We start from the raw sequence: 19,429 nt of genomic DNA, 5'->3' as shown, positions 1-19,429 counted from the left end.
TGAAAAATATATCGTACTAGTAACATAAGTATTTAAGTTCCCCTTCATTTTGTGACTAACTTACAATAGAGATGTGTTTTTAAAAAAAAAAAAATTATTTGCATTCTCAATTAATTTGTTATCAAAGCCCCTGATACTTATTGTTATTACTTTATTTTTCCTTTTCCATTGCTTTCACCATCTATTCTGATATTGCTTCATCATAATCACTTCACTCTTTGTTTTCTGTACCTCCTCTTGAACCACAGCAGGATGAATACTGCTTTACCCACCGAGTCCCAAACTCTGAAGTCTTGGTACTTACAGCCGTAGATATGTGAAAAGATATTTGAGTGTTTCACTGTTTCTTTAATATAAGATCAGGGGATAAATGTATCATGGGCCGTTTTTTTTTAACTCGCCGGAAATCGGCGAGTTTACAGCTAAAATCTTAAAGCGGTGCTGGCTTGTAAAGGCAAACTTGCCTTTACAAGCCATCGCCGCTTTAAATTTTAGCTGTTAACTCGCCGATTTCCGGCGAGTTGAAAAAAACGGCCCATGATACATTTATCCCTAGCTCGTCTTAGTTTAAAGATGAGCAGTTTCTTGGTCTTTTAAAAACAAACTAGAAGAGCAAGCCTGATGTCTGTTTAATGAGGTACTAATCCTTTTGCTGGTCATGATATATGCTTGACCCATTTGCTGACTACTTAATGGCAGTGATAGAGCTGCTTACATTTTAACTTTCTTCATGTAATTTTTGTTTTTCCTTATCTTTTGCAGTGTTTAAAAGACTGATGAAACTGGATTCCTGGTACATTTTGTGTTTTTTATTTTTTTTTATTTTGAGTAATTTTTTTTCTATAATTTTTATTTTGTACTTCTGCTATGAAAAAATTTGCCTATTTTAAGCTGGTCTTGGCCACCTCATTGGTTTGGGTCTTTTTGGATATATTTCTACTGCTCTACTTCAGCGAATGCAACAAATGTGAGGATAAGGAGCGGGGCCTGCCTGCTGGAGATGGTGAGTAACTGTTATGTTTAGCAAACTTTACCAGGTTGTACATATATATATTTTTATTTTTTTTATTTTTTTTCCTTGCATTAATTTCATTGTTGCAGCATATATTCAGAGTTGCTAAAGTGTATCCATGTGTACTTAATATGTAGAAAATCAATCATAGGTCTGATTGTAATACAATGGACGCAAATATAAACATTGTACATTTTATTATTTTTAAGTGTTGTCTTTTCTTTACAATTGGGCCACACACAAAAATAGTTCAACATTTGTTGTGTCCCTAAAATCTTGCTGTGACAGGATGGACCGCCTATGCCACCCTACCCTGTCTGTTGTTGCTAAGAACCGGCTGGCTTACTTTGCCACCGTTCCCTTTCGTTATCCAAAAAGCGCCCTCTGCAGTAGGAGGGGCTTACACAAGCTGCCACCACTGGTCTCCTTACCGGCATCCAGTACCGGGTTTCTTCTGGGTCACTGACGCTGCTAGCGTGTCTCCTTGCTGGTGTACCTGGCTGGTAACTCCGGACCTCTTACTATGGATCCGGGTTGCTGTGAATGGATCTCCCCTGGCCTATCACACTAACCAGGGCTGCTGGGTAGCGCATAGCGTTGGCACTGGAATAGCTTGGGTCCAAACCGCAGAGACAACCGAAGAACGGATTAGATTTTAGGGTCTAATCTGCAGATCACAGGAAAACAGCAATATTGAAGATGATTCCAAGCAGGTCTTTAAAGCAAGATGTTTATTGCTCACACACACTGGTGGAAGGTCCCAGTATGATCAGGTCAGATGACAATTCAGAAGAACACTAACATGCTCACAGAGCTCCTCTTTTATACAGTTCAGAAATAGTCTATTTTTAGAAACAGGATATACTCTATTGAAACCGAAATTTACATGCATTTCAAGGCTAACAAAATTTACACTTAGCTATGAAATTCACTCTCCCAAAGGCCACAGTAACGACCCCCTGATGAGGTCTTTGGCCAGAGCAGGCGTGACACTTCATCACAAAACTTCGTTAGCACTTTCTGCTATCGGGTTTTCTGGCACATGTCTTAATTGCAGGTTTCCACAAGCAACCTTACAAATCCTAAACAATGACACTTCCATACTAAATACATCCCAATACACACAAGACCTCCATCCACAAAGGCCTATTGTATCAGATATATACATCAGAAATAAGGCATATCCTTTAGTAAGGTGAAACCAGGAAAGACCAACTTTTCTATCCTGATCTCAGAGATAACGACTTCCTATCTTACAATAAACAGAAATAAGTGCCTATGTAGTAATATAAATATGCGCCCTGCTATATTTCCTTTAAATACATTTTTACCAAAAGTTATTTAATAGTGATCCAGTCAAACCCCTCCCCCCCCCCTTGTCCATGCGGTAACCAGGGTGCCATGTCCAAATGATTTGGCTCCTTGTCCGCCGTCTCCTAGGGTTACCGGAGGTGATCAGGAGGATCAGGCTCTTTCTGCCGAGACAGTCCATCCGCATTGCTGCAAGCCTTTCCTTGCTTGTGAATTATGTCAGTCATAAATTTGAAGTGCAAGGCTCCAGTGCAACAAACGGCCATTTTCCACTGAGGCGTATTGTAGCCACTTTAAAGAAGTCTGTTCTGTCACCACAGTAAAAAGTCGTCCATACAAATAAGGTTGTAGTTTTTTCACTGCCCACAAAATGGCCAAACATTCCTTCTCAATTGTGGCATACTCCACCTCCCAGTTTAGCAGTTTTCTGCTCAAATAATCCACGGGGCGCTTTTGCCCATCAGGCCCCACCTGGCCAAGTACTGCTCCCAGTCCATACTGTGACGCGTCAGTTTGCACAATAAAGTCCTTGTCATAATTAGGAGCCAACAGTACTCAAGCACGAACTTCCTTTAATGACTGAAATGCCAGCTCACAAACGGATGTCCAGTCAACTACTTTGGGGAGTTTATTCTTAGTGAGATCTGTCAGGGGCTTTGCTACAGTACTAAAGTCTGGGGCATTGCATCTGTAGTCCCCTGCAGTCGTTAAGAACGTTAGTACATGTAACTGGGTCGTGGTCTGGGGCCAGGCTTGGATTGTCTCTACCTTAGCTGGTTCTGACCTAACCCTTCCTCCCCCCACACGATCATCCAGGTACTGTACTTCTGACATCCCCATCTGGCACTTCTCTGCCCTAACAGTCCAACATTCCCACCCCATCTTCCCTAACACCAGCCCTATTTGCTCTAGATTATCTTCCCAAATCTTACTGAAATTGTAAATGTCCTCTAGGTAACCCTGCACTCTGCCTAACTAATCTACAGGAGCGCTAATACCTGGCAAGGGGTAGGTGTCAGGCATGGGCACAGGCAGGGGACCTATTATATCCACAGCGACTTGCTGAAAAGGTTCCCCAATCATTGGCAAGGACCTGAAGGGAGCACGAACACTGGGATGCTGACACACATCACAGGACTTACAGTAGGCCAGGATGTCATCAGACACTCCAGGCCAGAAAAAGTTCTGTGTCAGGCGCTTCAGTGTTTGGTCTCTGCCCTGGTGTCCCTTCATAATGATTTCATAAGCAACTGCCATTAGTTGCGTACAAAAGCCCCATGGTACCACCAGTTGAACTTGTTCCCAGACTGGTCTATCCCCATCTACCTTCCTAGCTACACGGTACAACAACCCTTTACTTTAGGTCACACTCCCTACCTCCATCGCTGGAAGGCTGCTGCCAGCCTGGCGCCTCATGCCTTCCAGGGAGGGATCAGAGAGCTGCGCTGCCCTGAACTTTCCCCTGCGGCCCTCACTATCATCTAAGTCAGGATATGCTGCAGGGGGGTCTATGTTTGGGTGACTAGGGTCAGTCAAAATGGGGTCAGTCAAAGGGGGCTCACTGTGGTCAGCTGTACTCACCGCTGGAGCTGGCATACTGCTAGGGACAGGATCATCACCTGGCACCCCCATAAGTTCAGGTTGGCAAGAGACAACATCCTCTGCGTAGCTAGGGGACGTAGTCTTTCCAGAGGCAAAGGGCTGGCTGTTTCCTGAAGAAATAGCAGATGTGGTCTTTTCCTCTGGGCTGGGCTGTGCAGGTGTAGATCCTGAAGATTGTAGCTTAGCAGCTTGGCTCCGGGTAGGAGAGTTCAGAAATGTGGTCACAATTCCACCCCCAACATCGTTGCCCAAAATCGCATCAGTTGGGAGGCCATCCATAACGGCAACATCTCGCAACTCCTGGCCATCTCCACAGTCCAGATACACCCTTGCTACAGGCACTTCTTTTCCCAGTCCATCTGCCACAGTAACCTTGGCAGTGTGATCCTGCAATACTGCAGCAGGATCAATAAGATGGGGACTCACAACAGTAAATGAGGCCCCTGAATCTCTCATTCCTTCACCCTGCAGGGGTCCCACTTGGACCGGCTGCAGGTTTCTCCACATATTTTTGGGGGGTCTTTTGAACACACAGGTGACTCTCTCCGCTGAGTCAGCTTCAGACACGCCACACTCCATTGGGCTTGCAGGGCTGGAAACAGTCTCTAATGGCTCACCTTCACCAGTTAAGCAAGTTAGTCGGGCCCCAGGACTCGGGATAGGGGCACGAGTCTGGGGTGCTGGGGCTGTGGGACAGTTTATCCTTAAATGACCGATTTTCCCGCAGCTGTAGCACTTCTTCTCCAACCTGGGCTCCGGTGGTCTCTGATAACTCCCAGGGACAGGACGGGGCAGTGGCTGGCGAATGGTACCCGAAGGGTTAGGTACTTGCTTTTGGGGGTGAGTAGCATTAGTTGCATTAGTACAGAAAAGTTACCCTCATCATGCTGTTGAACTTGCATCACTGGATCACTCTGTGGGAGAGGATTGTTGCTGAAAACAGGTGCTGTGTTCTGGGATGTTACTGTAGGTACCTCTAGGTGTGAAGTTAATGTCACCTCCAGGTCACTGTGAGCTTCCTCATCTGTGTCGACGCATAAATGATTCAAAAAATATAAATATTTGAAAAAGCAAAGGTTATCTTTATTCTTACAAATTGCATATGCAATTGGCTTGTATTCATCATGAAACAGGCAATATCCTCTATGTAAGACAGAAGTTATATAGAAGTAACACCACCCCTCTTACATACGTCACTAACCACTTCACATACTAAAAAATGAATATACCTCATAAGGACAAATTTGGTTATATATAATCTCTACAACCTCATTATAGTATATATATCTCTATGCCTAAGCAGGTCAAAGGGCATATGTGACCTCTTACACTCTTCTCTCTATATAGCATGACAGTTGCTGACTATTTTAACATCCTATGAATAGATGCCCTATTGTAGGGTATATCATAGAAAAAGATTTTAACAGAATACAGAAAACCATATGATCATACAGATTTTATACATCAACATTGTTTTATCCAACATATATTTGTACCATAATTTTTCCATTACAATCTGGGAAGCGTGTATCCAAGTGCTTTTTCTTTGACCTTTATTGCTGTTGGCATCGTTAATAGCACAAGATATGGACCTCCCCACCGATCAGTCAACGATCCGGATCTTAAGAAACTTCTTACCATCACCCAATCTCCCGAATTCAAATTATGACAGGCTCCGTCAATCGGAATCGGTTGTGTGCCTATCACAGCAGCTTGAATCTGTCTCAACTGTTTAGTAAACGATAGAATGTAGTTAAGTCACATCATTAACTTGGCTTTGTCTGGTATTGCAATTCAGAGTTAATTAGGAATTTTTCCAAATAGAATCTCATACAGTGATAAATTGAGAGGACCTCAAGGGGTTAATCTGATAGCATGTAAACTATTGGCAATGCGTCAGGCCATAGCATCCTCGTTTCCTTTTATACTTTAGACAGTTTATTTTTAATAATTCCATTGTATCTTTCAACTTTCCCACTACTTTGTGGATGGTACGGCACATGAAGCTGTTTTATACCTAATAATTCACACATTTGCTTAAAAACAGATCCAATAAAATGATGACCTCGATCAGAAGAAAGTACCTGTGGTATGCCATATCTACATACAAATTCTTGTACATTTTTTTTTTTTTTTGCTTTAACATTAGCGGTGGCTTTTGCAACTGCGTAACCTTCAACCTAACCACAAAATTGATCAACACATATTAATACATATTCTAACATCCTACACTTAGGAAGTTGGATAAAATCAATTTGAATTATTTGAAATGGGCCGCCAGTTGGTGGCAGGTGATTAGGTATTGTTTTTACTGCCTTCCCTGCATTACTCTATAGGTAGATAATACATCAAGCACAGTACCTGGCAGCTATGGCTGAAAATCCAGGTGCACACCAATACATATGGACTATATTCTTCATAGCAGTCTTACCTGCATGGGTTAATCCATGACTCATGTGTGCCATTTGCTGGTAAAAGTGCTCTGAGAACTACAGGCTTACCTCCCTTTCCACGCCACAGTCCATCTTTACCAATTTGACATCCTGCCATTTCCCATCGGGCCTTTTCCTGTGAAACACAACCTTTTTGCATCTCAATTAGTTCAATTTGATCATGTATTTCAACATTTATAATTATAGTATTTTCAACAATCTGTGCAATGTCTCTTTCTGCTGCTTTCTTAGCAGCTCAGTCAGCTCTATGATTTTCTTTTGTTACTTCATCATGTCCTGTCATATGCGCTTGGCATTTAATAACTGCTACCTGTTTTGGTAACTGAATAGCATTCAATAATTCATTTACAATTTCATGATGAGTGACTGTTGTACCTTCAGCTGTAATGACATTTCTTTGTCGCCATATTTCAGCATAATCATGAACAACACCAAACCCATATTTACTATCCGTGTAAATATTTACTGTTTTATCCTCTGACAATTGACAAGCTTTAATTAATGCTTTTAATTCAGCGATCTGAGCAAAATGTGGAACCGATAAGCTTTCAGAATATATAGTCACATTATCATCCACTATTTCAAATCCTGACTTCAATGCTCCTGTATCTTTTCTCCTATGACAACCACCATCTACATAGAAAATTAAATCAGGATTTTGCAATGGTATTTCTTAAATCTGATCATGATGCAGTAGTTTGCTACATGTATACAACACAATCATGTGGTTCATGAGCAAAATATTCAAAATTCTGACGTTCACTTTTGTTTGGATTCTCCTCATCTGATTCACTTAATGCCAAATCATTATCTGGTGTATTCAAATATACCTTCCCCTCCTTTTTAATCTTACCAGGTTCAATATCAGAAGTAATAAACAATTGTAGCAGAATATTTAAAACGTTACTTCTGACAAGTGTAGTATTTGCAGCCATTAGAAGAATCAATTCCCATTTTGTTAGTCTGCAATTTGTAACATGTCTAGTCATATGACAATTTAAAAGCGTTAGTACAACATGTGACACTTGAACAGTAAGTGGATTTCCCAAAACTATTAGCATATTTGTCTACCAACATAGCTGTGGCTGCAACAGTTTTAAACAATTTGGAAGCCTTCTAGCCACGGGATCAAGTTGCTTACTGTAGTATGCAACAGGTCTGGGGATATTCCCATGGGGCTGTGTCAAAACACCAGCTGCATGACCTGAATATTCATGAGAAAACAAAATAAGTGACAACTCATAATTTGATACATTTAATTTCAATTTAACAGAGATTGAGCTAATCTTCATTTTCCCAGACTCATTTAAATCTGTAGTCCACAACTGACTAGGTACATTTTCTAGCATGTCATCTACCATATTATTTAGCCCTATTTGTTAGCACCATACAAGCTGAATTTCATATGTGTCGTGATAAGGCATATTAGCATCTGTATCAAGCGCTATCTGCACTTCATGTCTATTTCTCTCAGGTATGTCTAAAAACACTCCATCATGAGTACAATATATTGAACATCCTAACTTACACAACAAGTCTCTACCTAATAAATTAGAAGAAGCATTTGCTGCTAATAAAAAAAATAATAATGTTTATCTGTGATAGGACTTTAAGTGACTTTTTATCTGGCTCTATTTGTTTTAAAGAAATTACATGACCAACAACTACTATAACAATTCTGTCTGTAACTGGTAACAAAATTTAATTTTTTAGTACTGATCTTGCAGTTCCCGTATCAATCAGAAATTCATGCTTATTACCATTAACTGTCATATTCACAATGGGGTCCTATACATTAATTTTTAATACTGGACACATGTATACAAGAGCTGCTTAAGACCGTTAATCAATATTATCCTGAGAGGTTGTTGTTTGATCTGGTCTTACCCGATTGTCTCTTTGTTTTCTAGGCTTTCTGCAATACTTGGAAAAATGCCCCCTCCCCTGGCAGTTATAACATATCACTTGTGATCTGTTACTTCTGTCAGGATTTTTAACCCTTACATTAGTTTCAACCTTTTTAATTACCATATTATCCTCATGATGTGCAGCAATTGTGGCTAAGCCATCAATATCCTTTATAGCCCATAGAGCAAAGGTAGGCAACCTGCGGCTCTCCAGTTGTTGTGAAAATACAAGTCCCAGCATGCTTTGCCAGTAGATAACCAGCAGATAGGGGCCAAGGCATTCTGGGATTTGTAGTTTCACAACACCTGGAGAGCCGCAGGTTGCCCACCCCTGCCATAGAGGGTCATGAATTTGCACTCTGACTTTTAAATTATTTTTTAACCCTTCCACAATAGCACTAGTCAAAATACTTTTGAAATCCGCTTTTGCAAACACATCAGAAACACCCGAATAATTTACAACTTCTCTTCTGAATCTAGCATTATATTCTCTTACCCTTTCAATTGTACCCTGTTTAATCGAAAAAACTTTAGAATAATCTAAAAATTTAGCCATAGCAAAATTCCACTGTACATAAATTTCAACTCTTGCACTATTGCTAAGGGTTTGACAATTAGCCTCATTTAACCAAAATTGCAAAGCTTGCGTTTCTTTACTTTTAAAAACACCCTTTCCTATTTCTCCTAGGACATTTATATCAAAATTTCCTTTTTCTGTAAATTCAGGATAACCATTTCTGCACATATTGAACAGACCTTTTTCCATATTTATGGAACATAATAGCTACTGGAGAACCAGGGGGAAATTTTTTTAACCTACCATTAGGCTTTTCCAGTGTGGTTGCATATGCTTCCATGGCGCAGCTTATCTTTTTTATACTCCAGTGTCTGCGCTATGGTAATAGGGCTACACTCACTATTAATATGCAACTCCCTGTTTACCGGCTCCAACCGTTATTAGGGAATCCACACCTTATCTCGTCCGATAACTCCTGGACTTATCACACACTCGCGTTACACGCACTGCTATCTAAGGCCTTATAGTGTATATTTATGTTTCACCGTAAGTGACTTGGAACTATTCTTTGCCTCCTTCAAACGTTAACCTGAGTGATATTTGAATTTGGCAACTGACCTGCATTCTGGCCTTGTAAAGAAAGCCCAATCACACTTGCATACATTCAATTATTAATTCCATGGCTAACAAGGTATAACAGTCTCTGAGTAATAAACATAAAAGAGAAATTCTAATTGGTACCAAATCTATGCTAAATACCTCTATTCAAAAATATAAAGCATATAGACAAACAATTAAAGATACGTTTGCTATTTCACACTTACAGAGATAACTATAAATACCTTTTCAGCAAACCCAGAGAGTGGGAGACAGAAATATATAATCATAAGTTAAAAATATATTACCTTTTTGGCCACCATTGAGTATATATTTTCCTCTCCCCTCTTCCAGAAGTGTTGGCTGATCGATAATTATAGATATTTCGATGGGCACCTCCAAAATGTCGACGCATAAATGATTCAAAAAATATAAATATTTGAAAAAGCAAAGGTTATCTTTATTCTTACAAATTGCATATGCAATTGGCTTGTATTCATCATGAAACAGGCAATATCCTCTATGTAAGACAGAAGTTATATAGAAGTAACACCACCCCTCTTACATACGTCACTAACCACTTCACATACTAAAGAATATACCTCATAAGGACAAATTTGGTTATATATAATCTCTACAACCTCATTATAGTATATATATTTCTATGCCTAAGCAGGTCAAAGGGCATATGTGACCTCTTACACTCTTCTCTCTATATAGCATGACAGTTGCTGACTATTTTAACATCCTATGAATAGATGCCCTATTGTAGGGTATAACATAGAAAAATATTTTAACAGAATACAGAAAACCATATGATCATACAGATTTTATACATCAACATTGTTTTATCCAACATATATTTGTACCATAATTTTTCCATTACAATCTGCTGACCCGTACTGCACATCCCAGGCTCTCAGTGCCTTTTTCATTTCACTCCTTGTTGCTGTGTAAGAAATTTCCAAATTCTTTGCTTGGCACAGTACCTCAAGGTCCGCCCTGGACACTTTACTGTACTTTGCCAGCCTGTGCGTTCTCCTGGCTGCAGTTATTCCTCTCCTGAATAACTCGGCTCTCCTGACTGCTGCACGAAAAGCCGACCGGGTTTATCCCACTGCTGCCACCAGAAATCTGTGACAGGATGGACTGCCTATGCCACCCTGTCTGTTGTTGCTGGGAACCAGCTGGGCTTACTTTTGCCACCGTTCCCTTTTATTATCCAAAAAGCGCCCTATTGCCGCAGTAGGAGGGGCTTACACAAGCTGCCACCACTGGACTCCTTACCGGCATCCAGTAACAGGTTTCTTCTGGGTCACTGACGCTGCTAGCGTGTCTCCTTGCTGGTGTACCTGGCTGGTAACTCCGGACCTCTTACTATGGATCCGGGTTGCTGTGAATGGATCTCCCCTGGCCTATCGCACAAACCAGGGCTGCTGGGTAGCGCAGAGCGTTGGCACTGGAATAGCTTGGGTCCAAACCACAGAGACAACCGGAGAACGGATTAGATTTTAGGGTCTAATCTGTAGATCACAGGAAAACAGCAATATTGAAGATGATTCCAAGCAGGTCTTTAAAGCAAGATGTTTATTGCTCACACACACTGGTGGAAGGTCCCAGTATGATCAGGTCAGATGACAATTCAGAAGAACAACTATATGCTCACAGAGCACCTCTTTTATACAGTTCAGAAATAGTCTATTTTTAGAAACAGGATATACTCTATTGAAACCGAAATTTACATGCATTTCAAGGCTAACAAAATTTACACTTAGCTATGAAATTCACTCTGGCAAAGGCCAAACAGTAACGACCCCCTGATGAGGTCTTTGGCCCGAGCAGGCGTGACACTTCATCACAAAACTTCGTTAGCACTTTCTGCTATCAGACTTCTTTGCACATGTCCCAATTGCAGGTTTCCACAAGCAACCTTATAAATCCTTAACAATGACACTTCCATACTAAATACATCTCAATACACACAAGACCTCCATCCACAAAGGCCTATTGTATCAGATATATACATCAGAAATAAGGCATATCCTTTAGTAAGGTGAAACCAGGAAAGACCAACTTTTCTATCCTGGCCTCAGAGATAACGACTTCCTATCTTACAATAAACAGAAATAAGTGCCTATGTAGTTATATAAATTTGCGCCCTGCTATATTTCCTTTAAATACATTTTTACCAAAAGTTATTTAATAGTGATCCAGTCACACTTGCCTGAGAAATTAATGTTATTTTTTTGGACATACCTGTTTTCTGCGTGCGGAAGTGGTCACCTACTGACTGGCCCCCAGATGATCTGGCCATTCAAAGTCTTCATGTCTTTAACTGGCCAAACAGTACTACTGACCTGTGATTGGCCAGCATAGGTGAATATTTTGCTTGCTATTGTCAGTGACCTCACTGATGGAGTTCTGCAGTGCCTGAGGTTGTTTGTTGCATTTCTAGTAGTTTCTAGTTCCTTATAAAGTAAAACGAGGCTACATTTTTCCAAACACAAATTGAAAATTCAAAGCTTTCCTAGCTCCTACCTTTTAATAGTCTTACATTTTCATTAAAGTAATCTAATATTCAAGGAAATTTCCTTTCATTAAAACATTTGTGTGAATATTTGATCTATGTGAGCATTTATTATTGTGTCCTTTCAATTTAATGTACTATATGGAGTACTACAGCATGTTCATCTTAAAGAATATTTGCTGCCACAATATAAAAAACAAAAGCTGCTAAGTATAATGTACATCTTTTGGTGGTTCATTTATATGTCTGATTTTGCATCCATAGATAAATTTAAAGATAATGTCCACTCCACTTTTTTTTTTTCCATTCTTTATTGTTTGTAATGACTTGTGAACATTATTATTCTCTTGCCTTATGGATGCAAAAAGAACTTCTTAGCAGCATCGGGGTAACTGTAACTGTTTTGGTGAGTGCAGTAACTGTGTAAAAAAAAAAAAGTAATAAAAAACGAAATAAATTGATTAAAAACAAACCTTAAATGTAATTCTAACTGCCTGCAAAGCTATGAAAAATTGGAATATTAGGGAGGATTACTGCAGGAAATGTTACTACATATCTAAGGAATATGATTTTTTTTTTTTTAAAGGAAATGTAGGGCATCCTTTTCTCAAAGTATAAATAGGTACATTTAAAGCTATGCTAACAAACTAAAGAAACTGTAAGATACTTACTCCTGCAGGCACCGTCATCGTCCTATTGTTGTTAGAGATGTGTGGATTTTCAAGGTACTTATACTGCTGAATATTCACCCCAGTTTTAAAGGGCCTATTTGCTTGTCTCAATGTTTTAAAAATTTCAGACTACACAAATGTGTCTCTTGCCTTTTAATAACCGTTTAACACAATTTTAAACTGACAAATCGTACACACACAATAGTAAAGGCAAAATGTATCTTTAAGGACCACTAAAAACCGACTGCCATAAGAACAACACTTTAGACCAGGGGTCAGGGAACTTTTTTTCCTTTTACCCCCAAATATATTTAGATACACAGATGTTACCCCCTTGATTTGAAAGGAAGGAAATCATATATTATTAATTATTGGAATCCAAAATCTTATTGAGTCTATTCAAAATTTCTTTGAAAGCTTCAACTTCAAAACTTCAGGTTTTGGAGAAATAATGTTGCTTCATTTTTGACACGAGAGCATCAATATTGGGGCATTTTGATGTCAGAGCAATTTGGATACAGTCTTCAGCGTCCAATCGATTTATCTGCTTTGTTTTTATGTTTGTTAGAGTGGAAAATCCTTGTTCGCAAAGGTAGGTTGTTGCAAAAGGCAGCAACTTTTTGACTGCCTCCTCATGTGCAATTTTGAATGCCTTTGCAGCTGGTGACATCCAAAAATATGACAGATCTGCTTTGTTTTCAAATGCAATACGTGCTTCATTATTGCTTCGAAGCTCAAGAAGTGCCTCTGCCAACCCTTGAGGCTCTTCTGGTACAACAACAATTTCACATTTAAAGGGGTCTACAATCCAACTGACAGCATGTGAATCGGCAGCATTACCCCCAGGAATTTCATTTTTACCCCATTTGGGGTAATTTACCCCTGTTCCCTGACCACTGCTTTAGACTGCTAGCTTGAAAATCCTATCATTTGCATAATCCTCCTACCGTTATAATATAAATCCACATTTGGTGTCTGTAAAATAAGGTGGTTTTTTTTTTTTTTTAAGGTAGCTGTCTATTCAGAGAGATTGAGGTAACATTATTTTTACTGTTTTGGAAACCATAATCTTTTAAGCTAGGAGATTGCCTTGTTCCTTTTTTTTTTTTTTTTCTTCTATTTTCATGCAATGGGCAATTAGATCACTATTAAAAATGATATGATAAATCAAAGAGAGAACACATTGCCGGGGCAAATGCTTAGCATACAGTATATATTCAGTTTAAGTTAATTTATAGTAAACAGTTCACTCTAAAAAGTGAAAAGGTTAGCATTAAGCATTCTAAAATATGCCCAACTGTCCTTTAGCTATAACTGATTGTTTCATCATTATATGGTCTAGAGTTATCATTAATAATGTTAGGTTTTTGTAGAATGTTAACTATTCTTTCTATTAATATTAATTTAGTGTTTTATATATTTTTTTGTAGATTAATCTAGTATTTTTTGATATGATAAACCCCTAAATATGAGATGCATGCTGTTTACCCTGTCTAAATGCTTTGGGATTCAATTGTAATATTTAAAGCTATGACATTTACCAGAGAAACACAAATCTATAAATGTGTGAAAAGCTATTCTTCATGTATGTACTAAAATATGTCTATTGGTTGTTACCAAATCTTTGGTCTGTTCTCCCGTGCATTAGTAAAACATCTCTTCACTCTTAAATGTTGCATCTCAATCTGCTTCCCTGTCCGTACCAGAGAAAAGTGTTCACTAAAACTTTCTACAGACGTTCCTGTGATTTCAGTGGATAACAGAGATTAATCAGTATGCTGTTTCAAACTTTTCCTGGTTTGTATTTTCGTAAATCTATCATTTACATCATGTTTAACAAAAAAAAAAAAGCAGAGGCAACTAGTAGTACAGTTTACTTTTTATACACTCTGCTTTCTAAAGATGATACCATTATCCCTTGCCCTCAAGAAAACCTCATGCAAACATTTTTTTTTCCTTATTTAATTAGCAGCAACTACAAAGTAATATCATATAAATAGATATCTATCTAGCTCTGAAAAGTTATAAATTAACAATGGTTAAAACAGATACTGTAACAGACACCATTGCAAGACATAGCCAACTGATTTTGTGACAGTATTAAAGTGTAAAAATTAGAACAATTATGTGTTTACAAATGTTGACAGTCATACAATAACTGAAGACTTCCTGAAACCTAACTGGAGTTAACATACATAAAACCTGCTAAGTTAAATTCTATTTTTTTTTTGTCGATGAATGCAAACAAAATTGTGTAATAGGAGACAGACCTATACTATACAAGGGAGGAAATGATTTATTACTTGAGCACAGGCAGCAAATAGTCAAACATTCTATCCATTCTGCAGCAATTGAATGCAAAGTAATATCCAGTCTGAGAGATAAGTCACTGCTCCAATGTCCCATACAGCCCCAGATGCTCTCCCCTTACAGTCCCACAAAAAAATGATTGGAGGGTTCAACACCTGTGCTCTAATTCTACATATTTATGGATGGAGGCACTGTGCTCTTGGAGCACCCGTCCTGTCAAGATGGAACTGCTGTAACATAGGGTTAAGATGGTCACTCTGTTCTATTAAGTAGCAATTAGTATTAACCTTGCCTTCCAAGTGAAAGTGTGCCCCACAACATTAGAGCCACAAGAACCCTTTAGAGACAATCACCTTTAGGTTAGCACCGTGTATTCACTCATCTGTTTGTTGAGAAAATGTTGGTGATTCATCTGACAATATCACATTTCTTCGTTTCTTAATGGTAATTGCCTGTGCACCACTAAATTGCTTTTATTTTCTATGAACCGCTAAGTTTGCAGACATGCATTGCCAGGTGTTAGCAGTTTATGCACTGCAACCCATGCGGACACCTTAAGCACTGTTGCTCATGAAGCATGAGAAAGTTGTGCTATCCTAGTAGTTGAAGCTCATGTCAAACGTGCCCTAACAATGCTCTTTTAAAGGGGTCTGTACTTTAAAATTGGAGATACTAACATACTCAATAAATAGGCATAAGCAAAGAATATTTTATGATTTTGCTGACAAATATGTTTAAAGACTTGAAGGGTTTAAATTGATCTGTAACGCATAGTGTAACTGTAAAAGTTAATGCTAATGTGTGAGAAGTCTCTTTTTTTTGTTTTTTTCCTTTCTTTTTTGACTGATGTGTATAACTGTAAATGCAAGCATTGTATTTATTTCTAAGGTAATATTTCTACAGCATACAACTTGACTCTGAAACACGATATCACATGTAAATTAGCATCTCTACTAGGCCAGGATCAGGGTAAAGATGTCACCTTGACAACTGCATTCCTTTCCTAACATGGGTTGTCTTGTATGTGTCTGGTACAGCTAATAGGGAAACCGATCCAATGATGAACCATTCAAATATTTGGAAATCCCAGGTTACTGTAAACTCTGTTTTTAAATTCAGTTTTAGAAAATGCATTACTCCCTATGCCTAGATGCTAAATAATAATTGTGATTAACCCTGTTTCGTAAGCTATCCAGCTTGCAAGAGGGAGGTGTGCTTTCATGACAGATCAGGGAAGAAATGTACTGTATGTGAGCTTGCATACTCTGGCCATTAGCCCAGTCAAATCTAGTCCTGATTGGTTGGCTCAGTGCAGTCTACCACCTCCCCAGATCAGCGATCCTACTCAAAAATTCTGTAGGATTGGTGCAGTGTTCCAAGTACTTGAATTTATGATCGGGGGTGGAGACTGGTTGTGGCTCTATATAAAGCACACAGTTTGCTGTATTGTGTGTACTTTCTTTGTATTGCATGTGGGCGTATACCTATGAGCACTGTGACTTATAGAGAAGAGATCACTTATCTAATCCGTTCTGTGGTTGTCCTATGTTGAACACAGCTGCTTAGCCAACACTCGCTGCTTGCAGTCCTGATCCAAAGTAAGTGATCTGGTGGAACCAGCCACAGTCACTAGCAAAGATATGCTGCAGAAAAAAGCGGCTCCAGGAGCAGGGCCGAATTAAGGGAATGGAGGCCCCTGGGCTAAGGGGGCCTCCATTCCCCCGTGAGGGCCCCCCCCACCGTGATCCGAGCCGCCCCTCCCCCCTGTGATCCGAGCCGCCACACCCCCCACCCCCCGCCACTTACCGCCTCCTCCTCCTCCTTCCTCGGCGCGCTGTACACTCTTTACTGAGGAGATCTTGAGAGAGTGAGACTCACGAGATCTCCTCAGTAAGGAGAATACAGCGCGCCGGGGAAGTACTGCAGTGAAAGTGCTCAGCAGCACTGATCGGGCTGCGGGTGCCCCCGCCCCCGACCGATCAATACTGCAGCTGAGCACTTACAAGGGCCCCCTGGGTGCCATAGGCCCCTGGGCTGTAGCCCAGTTAGCCCTATGGTTAATCCTGCCCTGTCCAGGAGCCAGTGAAGCAGCCTTGTAGTGGCAGCATCTAGTCTCCTACAACTGTTCATAGTTGGCACTTACAAATTGGTGGGTGTCTGGTGGTCGAGTAACCCCAGTAGGAATGGTCAGTAATTAATTCTGGCTACTTGATTGGAAGATAAATCTGTAAAATCACAGACAAGAAAGGACAGTAGTTTCTAGTATCTGATATTTTTTACATATGTTGGCAAAAATTTCTAATTGGAATAACCATTAACGCTATTAAACCACCATTATCATTCCCCCTACCTAGTAACTACCTAAACTTTGTCCAAAATGTATTTTTCACCCCACATATTAAGTCCCTCAAACCTGGCTAAGACTGGAGATTACTTTTGCTAGTTTCTTTATATTTTGTAGATTGTTGTCGCAGGTTGTTAATTTTGTCTAATTCATAACTTTTATAGTCCCCAAATTGTGGGCATTGATTTACCTGCATAAAATTGAATAATGCAGTACAATAATTACTGCAGTACAGCTGAACAATAAACTTGGAAACTACTGTAAATATTAAAAGCCTTTTGTGTTTATTCTTTCAGTAATATCCGTTTTGTCCTTTTTGAAATGTGTGTTTATAATATAACTGTTTAAGCGACTGATGTGAATGACAAATATTCTTGTACACTGCTGCGGAATTGACGGCACAATATATATAAATAAATGATGATGGTGATTAACCTCAAATAAAGATCAGCTATTCCTGTAGGATTTCAGTGCAGTTTTCGAAGTTGAATACTACTGGGACTGCTATGGTCCTCAAGGAACATGGGGTATTATTGTTGGAAAGTATCAATTAGCAGAGAATTCTAAAAGAATTACAAAGGCATCATACCATGGAATAATTAAGAAGATAAGTGGAGAGAAAGTGGTATAAGATCAGAGTGCCCCTCCAAAGTTGATTGCATGATAAAGAGAACACTTATCAAGGAGGTTACGAAGAGGCGTTCGGAATTTTAATGGAGATGCAGGAATTTGTGAGGTACTTGCCACTCACTGCATTTAACAACAATCTACCGTAGTCTTCACTTTTCTGGGCTATAGGGTATGTTGGCAATGGAAACAGTTTCTCACAAGAAAAGAACATACACGCCAGACTACATCTTGCAAAAAATACATTCAATCACCCCAAACCATATGGGGAAATGAGACTAAGGTTGAACTTTTGTCGCCTTATTTCTAAAAGATATATTTGGTGCAGCACAACTCATCAAGGATCGTCAAAGAACACTGCACCAACTGTGATGCATGGTGGTGGCACAATCATGTTCAAGCTCAGTCTTGGAATGGCCCAGTCAGTGACTACACCACAATATATTTGAATATCTGTAGAATGAGCTAAAGAGAGATTATCCTATCACAATGTGATGGACCTTGATCTTTTTTGCAGGGAAGAGGTTGATAGAGACTTATTCAAAAAGACACATCTACAATAAAAGCAGATGGTGCCTTCACATAACATTAGTTAAGGATGTGCTCACTGTTGAAACCAGTGTGTTTTGTCGCTATCCAATAACGATTGTCGAATCTCGATTTGTGTTTCCAAAGCACAAAGTAATTTATTATCCAAAAGTAGCAGAATAATTCAAGCGAAATAAAATAAGTAAAGCCGTTACTTATCGCAGGCTCTCTGGATCCAGTGAACAGTCATTCAGGTCTGAAGTTTGTGGTTAAAGAAGACTGGTCACTAGATCAAGAGCTCCTGCTTAAATGCAATCAGAAATGCAGTAAAACAATGCAGATGATGTGGCTTGCTTCTATTGGTCCCGGTTTTAGGAAGGTCCAGGATGTTGCAGATCATAGGCCAGTTCAAACCAAAATATCCAAAGGTGGGGGTCATCTCTCCAGGGGATGTGCTCCGACTTTACCGCCAAGAATCCAGTTTCAACTAGTCTATTAGCATTTTATAGTCAGTATCACTTTAAACATTTATTCCCTAACATCGCTAACTACCAGACATGACACATTTCCTATAACCTGAACCATATGTTTTACTAACATGCATATAACTTATAATATTAAACATAAATGCTACTCTATTTCGACATAAATAACTGTATTGTAACTACAATTAATGTGTACTAATTACAAATGTGTGTGAATGTGTGTAAAAACTGTTATTGCCACGTGTTGCGGCTGGATACGCTCTTCCACGCCGTAGCGTGCTCTACGCATCTTTTCAGACAAAGACAATCAAGTTTGCTCGATATTAATTGAAATGACTTTATCCAATTTGCTGACTTCGACAGTGTTTTATTTTCACTTTATTTTCCTAACAGTTTGTCTTTGGTTTTCACTTAAATTTGTTGGTTGTAAGGTTGATTTACCTCGATTTCAGGTGTTACGTCTCAAGCACCTGCAATTTCAAGAAGTGTGTTTTAGACTTGTTATAGTCACTGTATCTTGGCTTTCTGGTTCATATCT

The 19,429-nt window shown here is 39.3% G+C and overlaps 1 protein-coding gene across 3 annotated transcripts in view; it reads left to right on the top strand.

Moving 5' to 3' along the window:
• The window catches only part of GALNT1 (polypeptide N-acetylgalactosaminyltransferase 1), a 404,402-nt gene that overhangs the window by 27,861 nt on the left and 357,112 nt on the right, over positions 1-19,429 (top strand). For all 3 annotated transcript variants that reach the window (XM_075212818.1, XM_075212816.1, XM_075212817.1), the window contains exon 2: positions 763-1,003. In XM_075212818.1, coding sequence (XP_075068919.1) covers positions 868-1,003 — 136 coding nt within the window. In that variant the 5' untranslated portion in view covers positions 763-867. The remainder of the gene's footprint in view (positions 1-762; positions 1,004-19,429) is intronic.

This window comes from Mixophyes fleayi, chromosome 5 (genome assembly GCF_038048845.1).
Source record: "Mixophyes fleayi isolate aMixFle1 chromosome 5, aMixFle1.hap1, whole genome shotgun sequence".
NCBI lineage: Eukaryota > Metazoa > Chordata > Amphibia > Anura > Limnodynastidae > Mixophyes > Mixophyes fleayi.
Note: the sequence above shows the minus strand (reverse complement) of the source record. Positions and strands in the feature narration are given on the sequence as shown.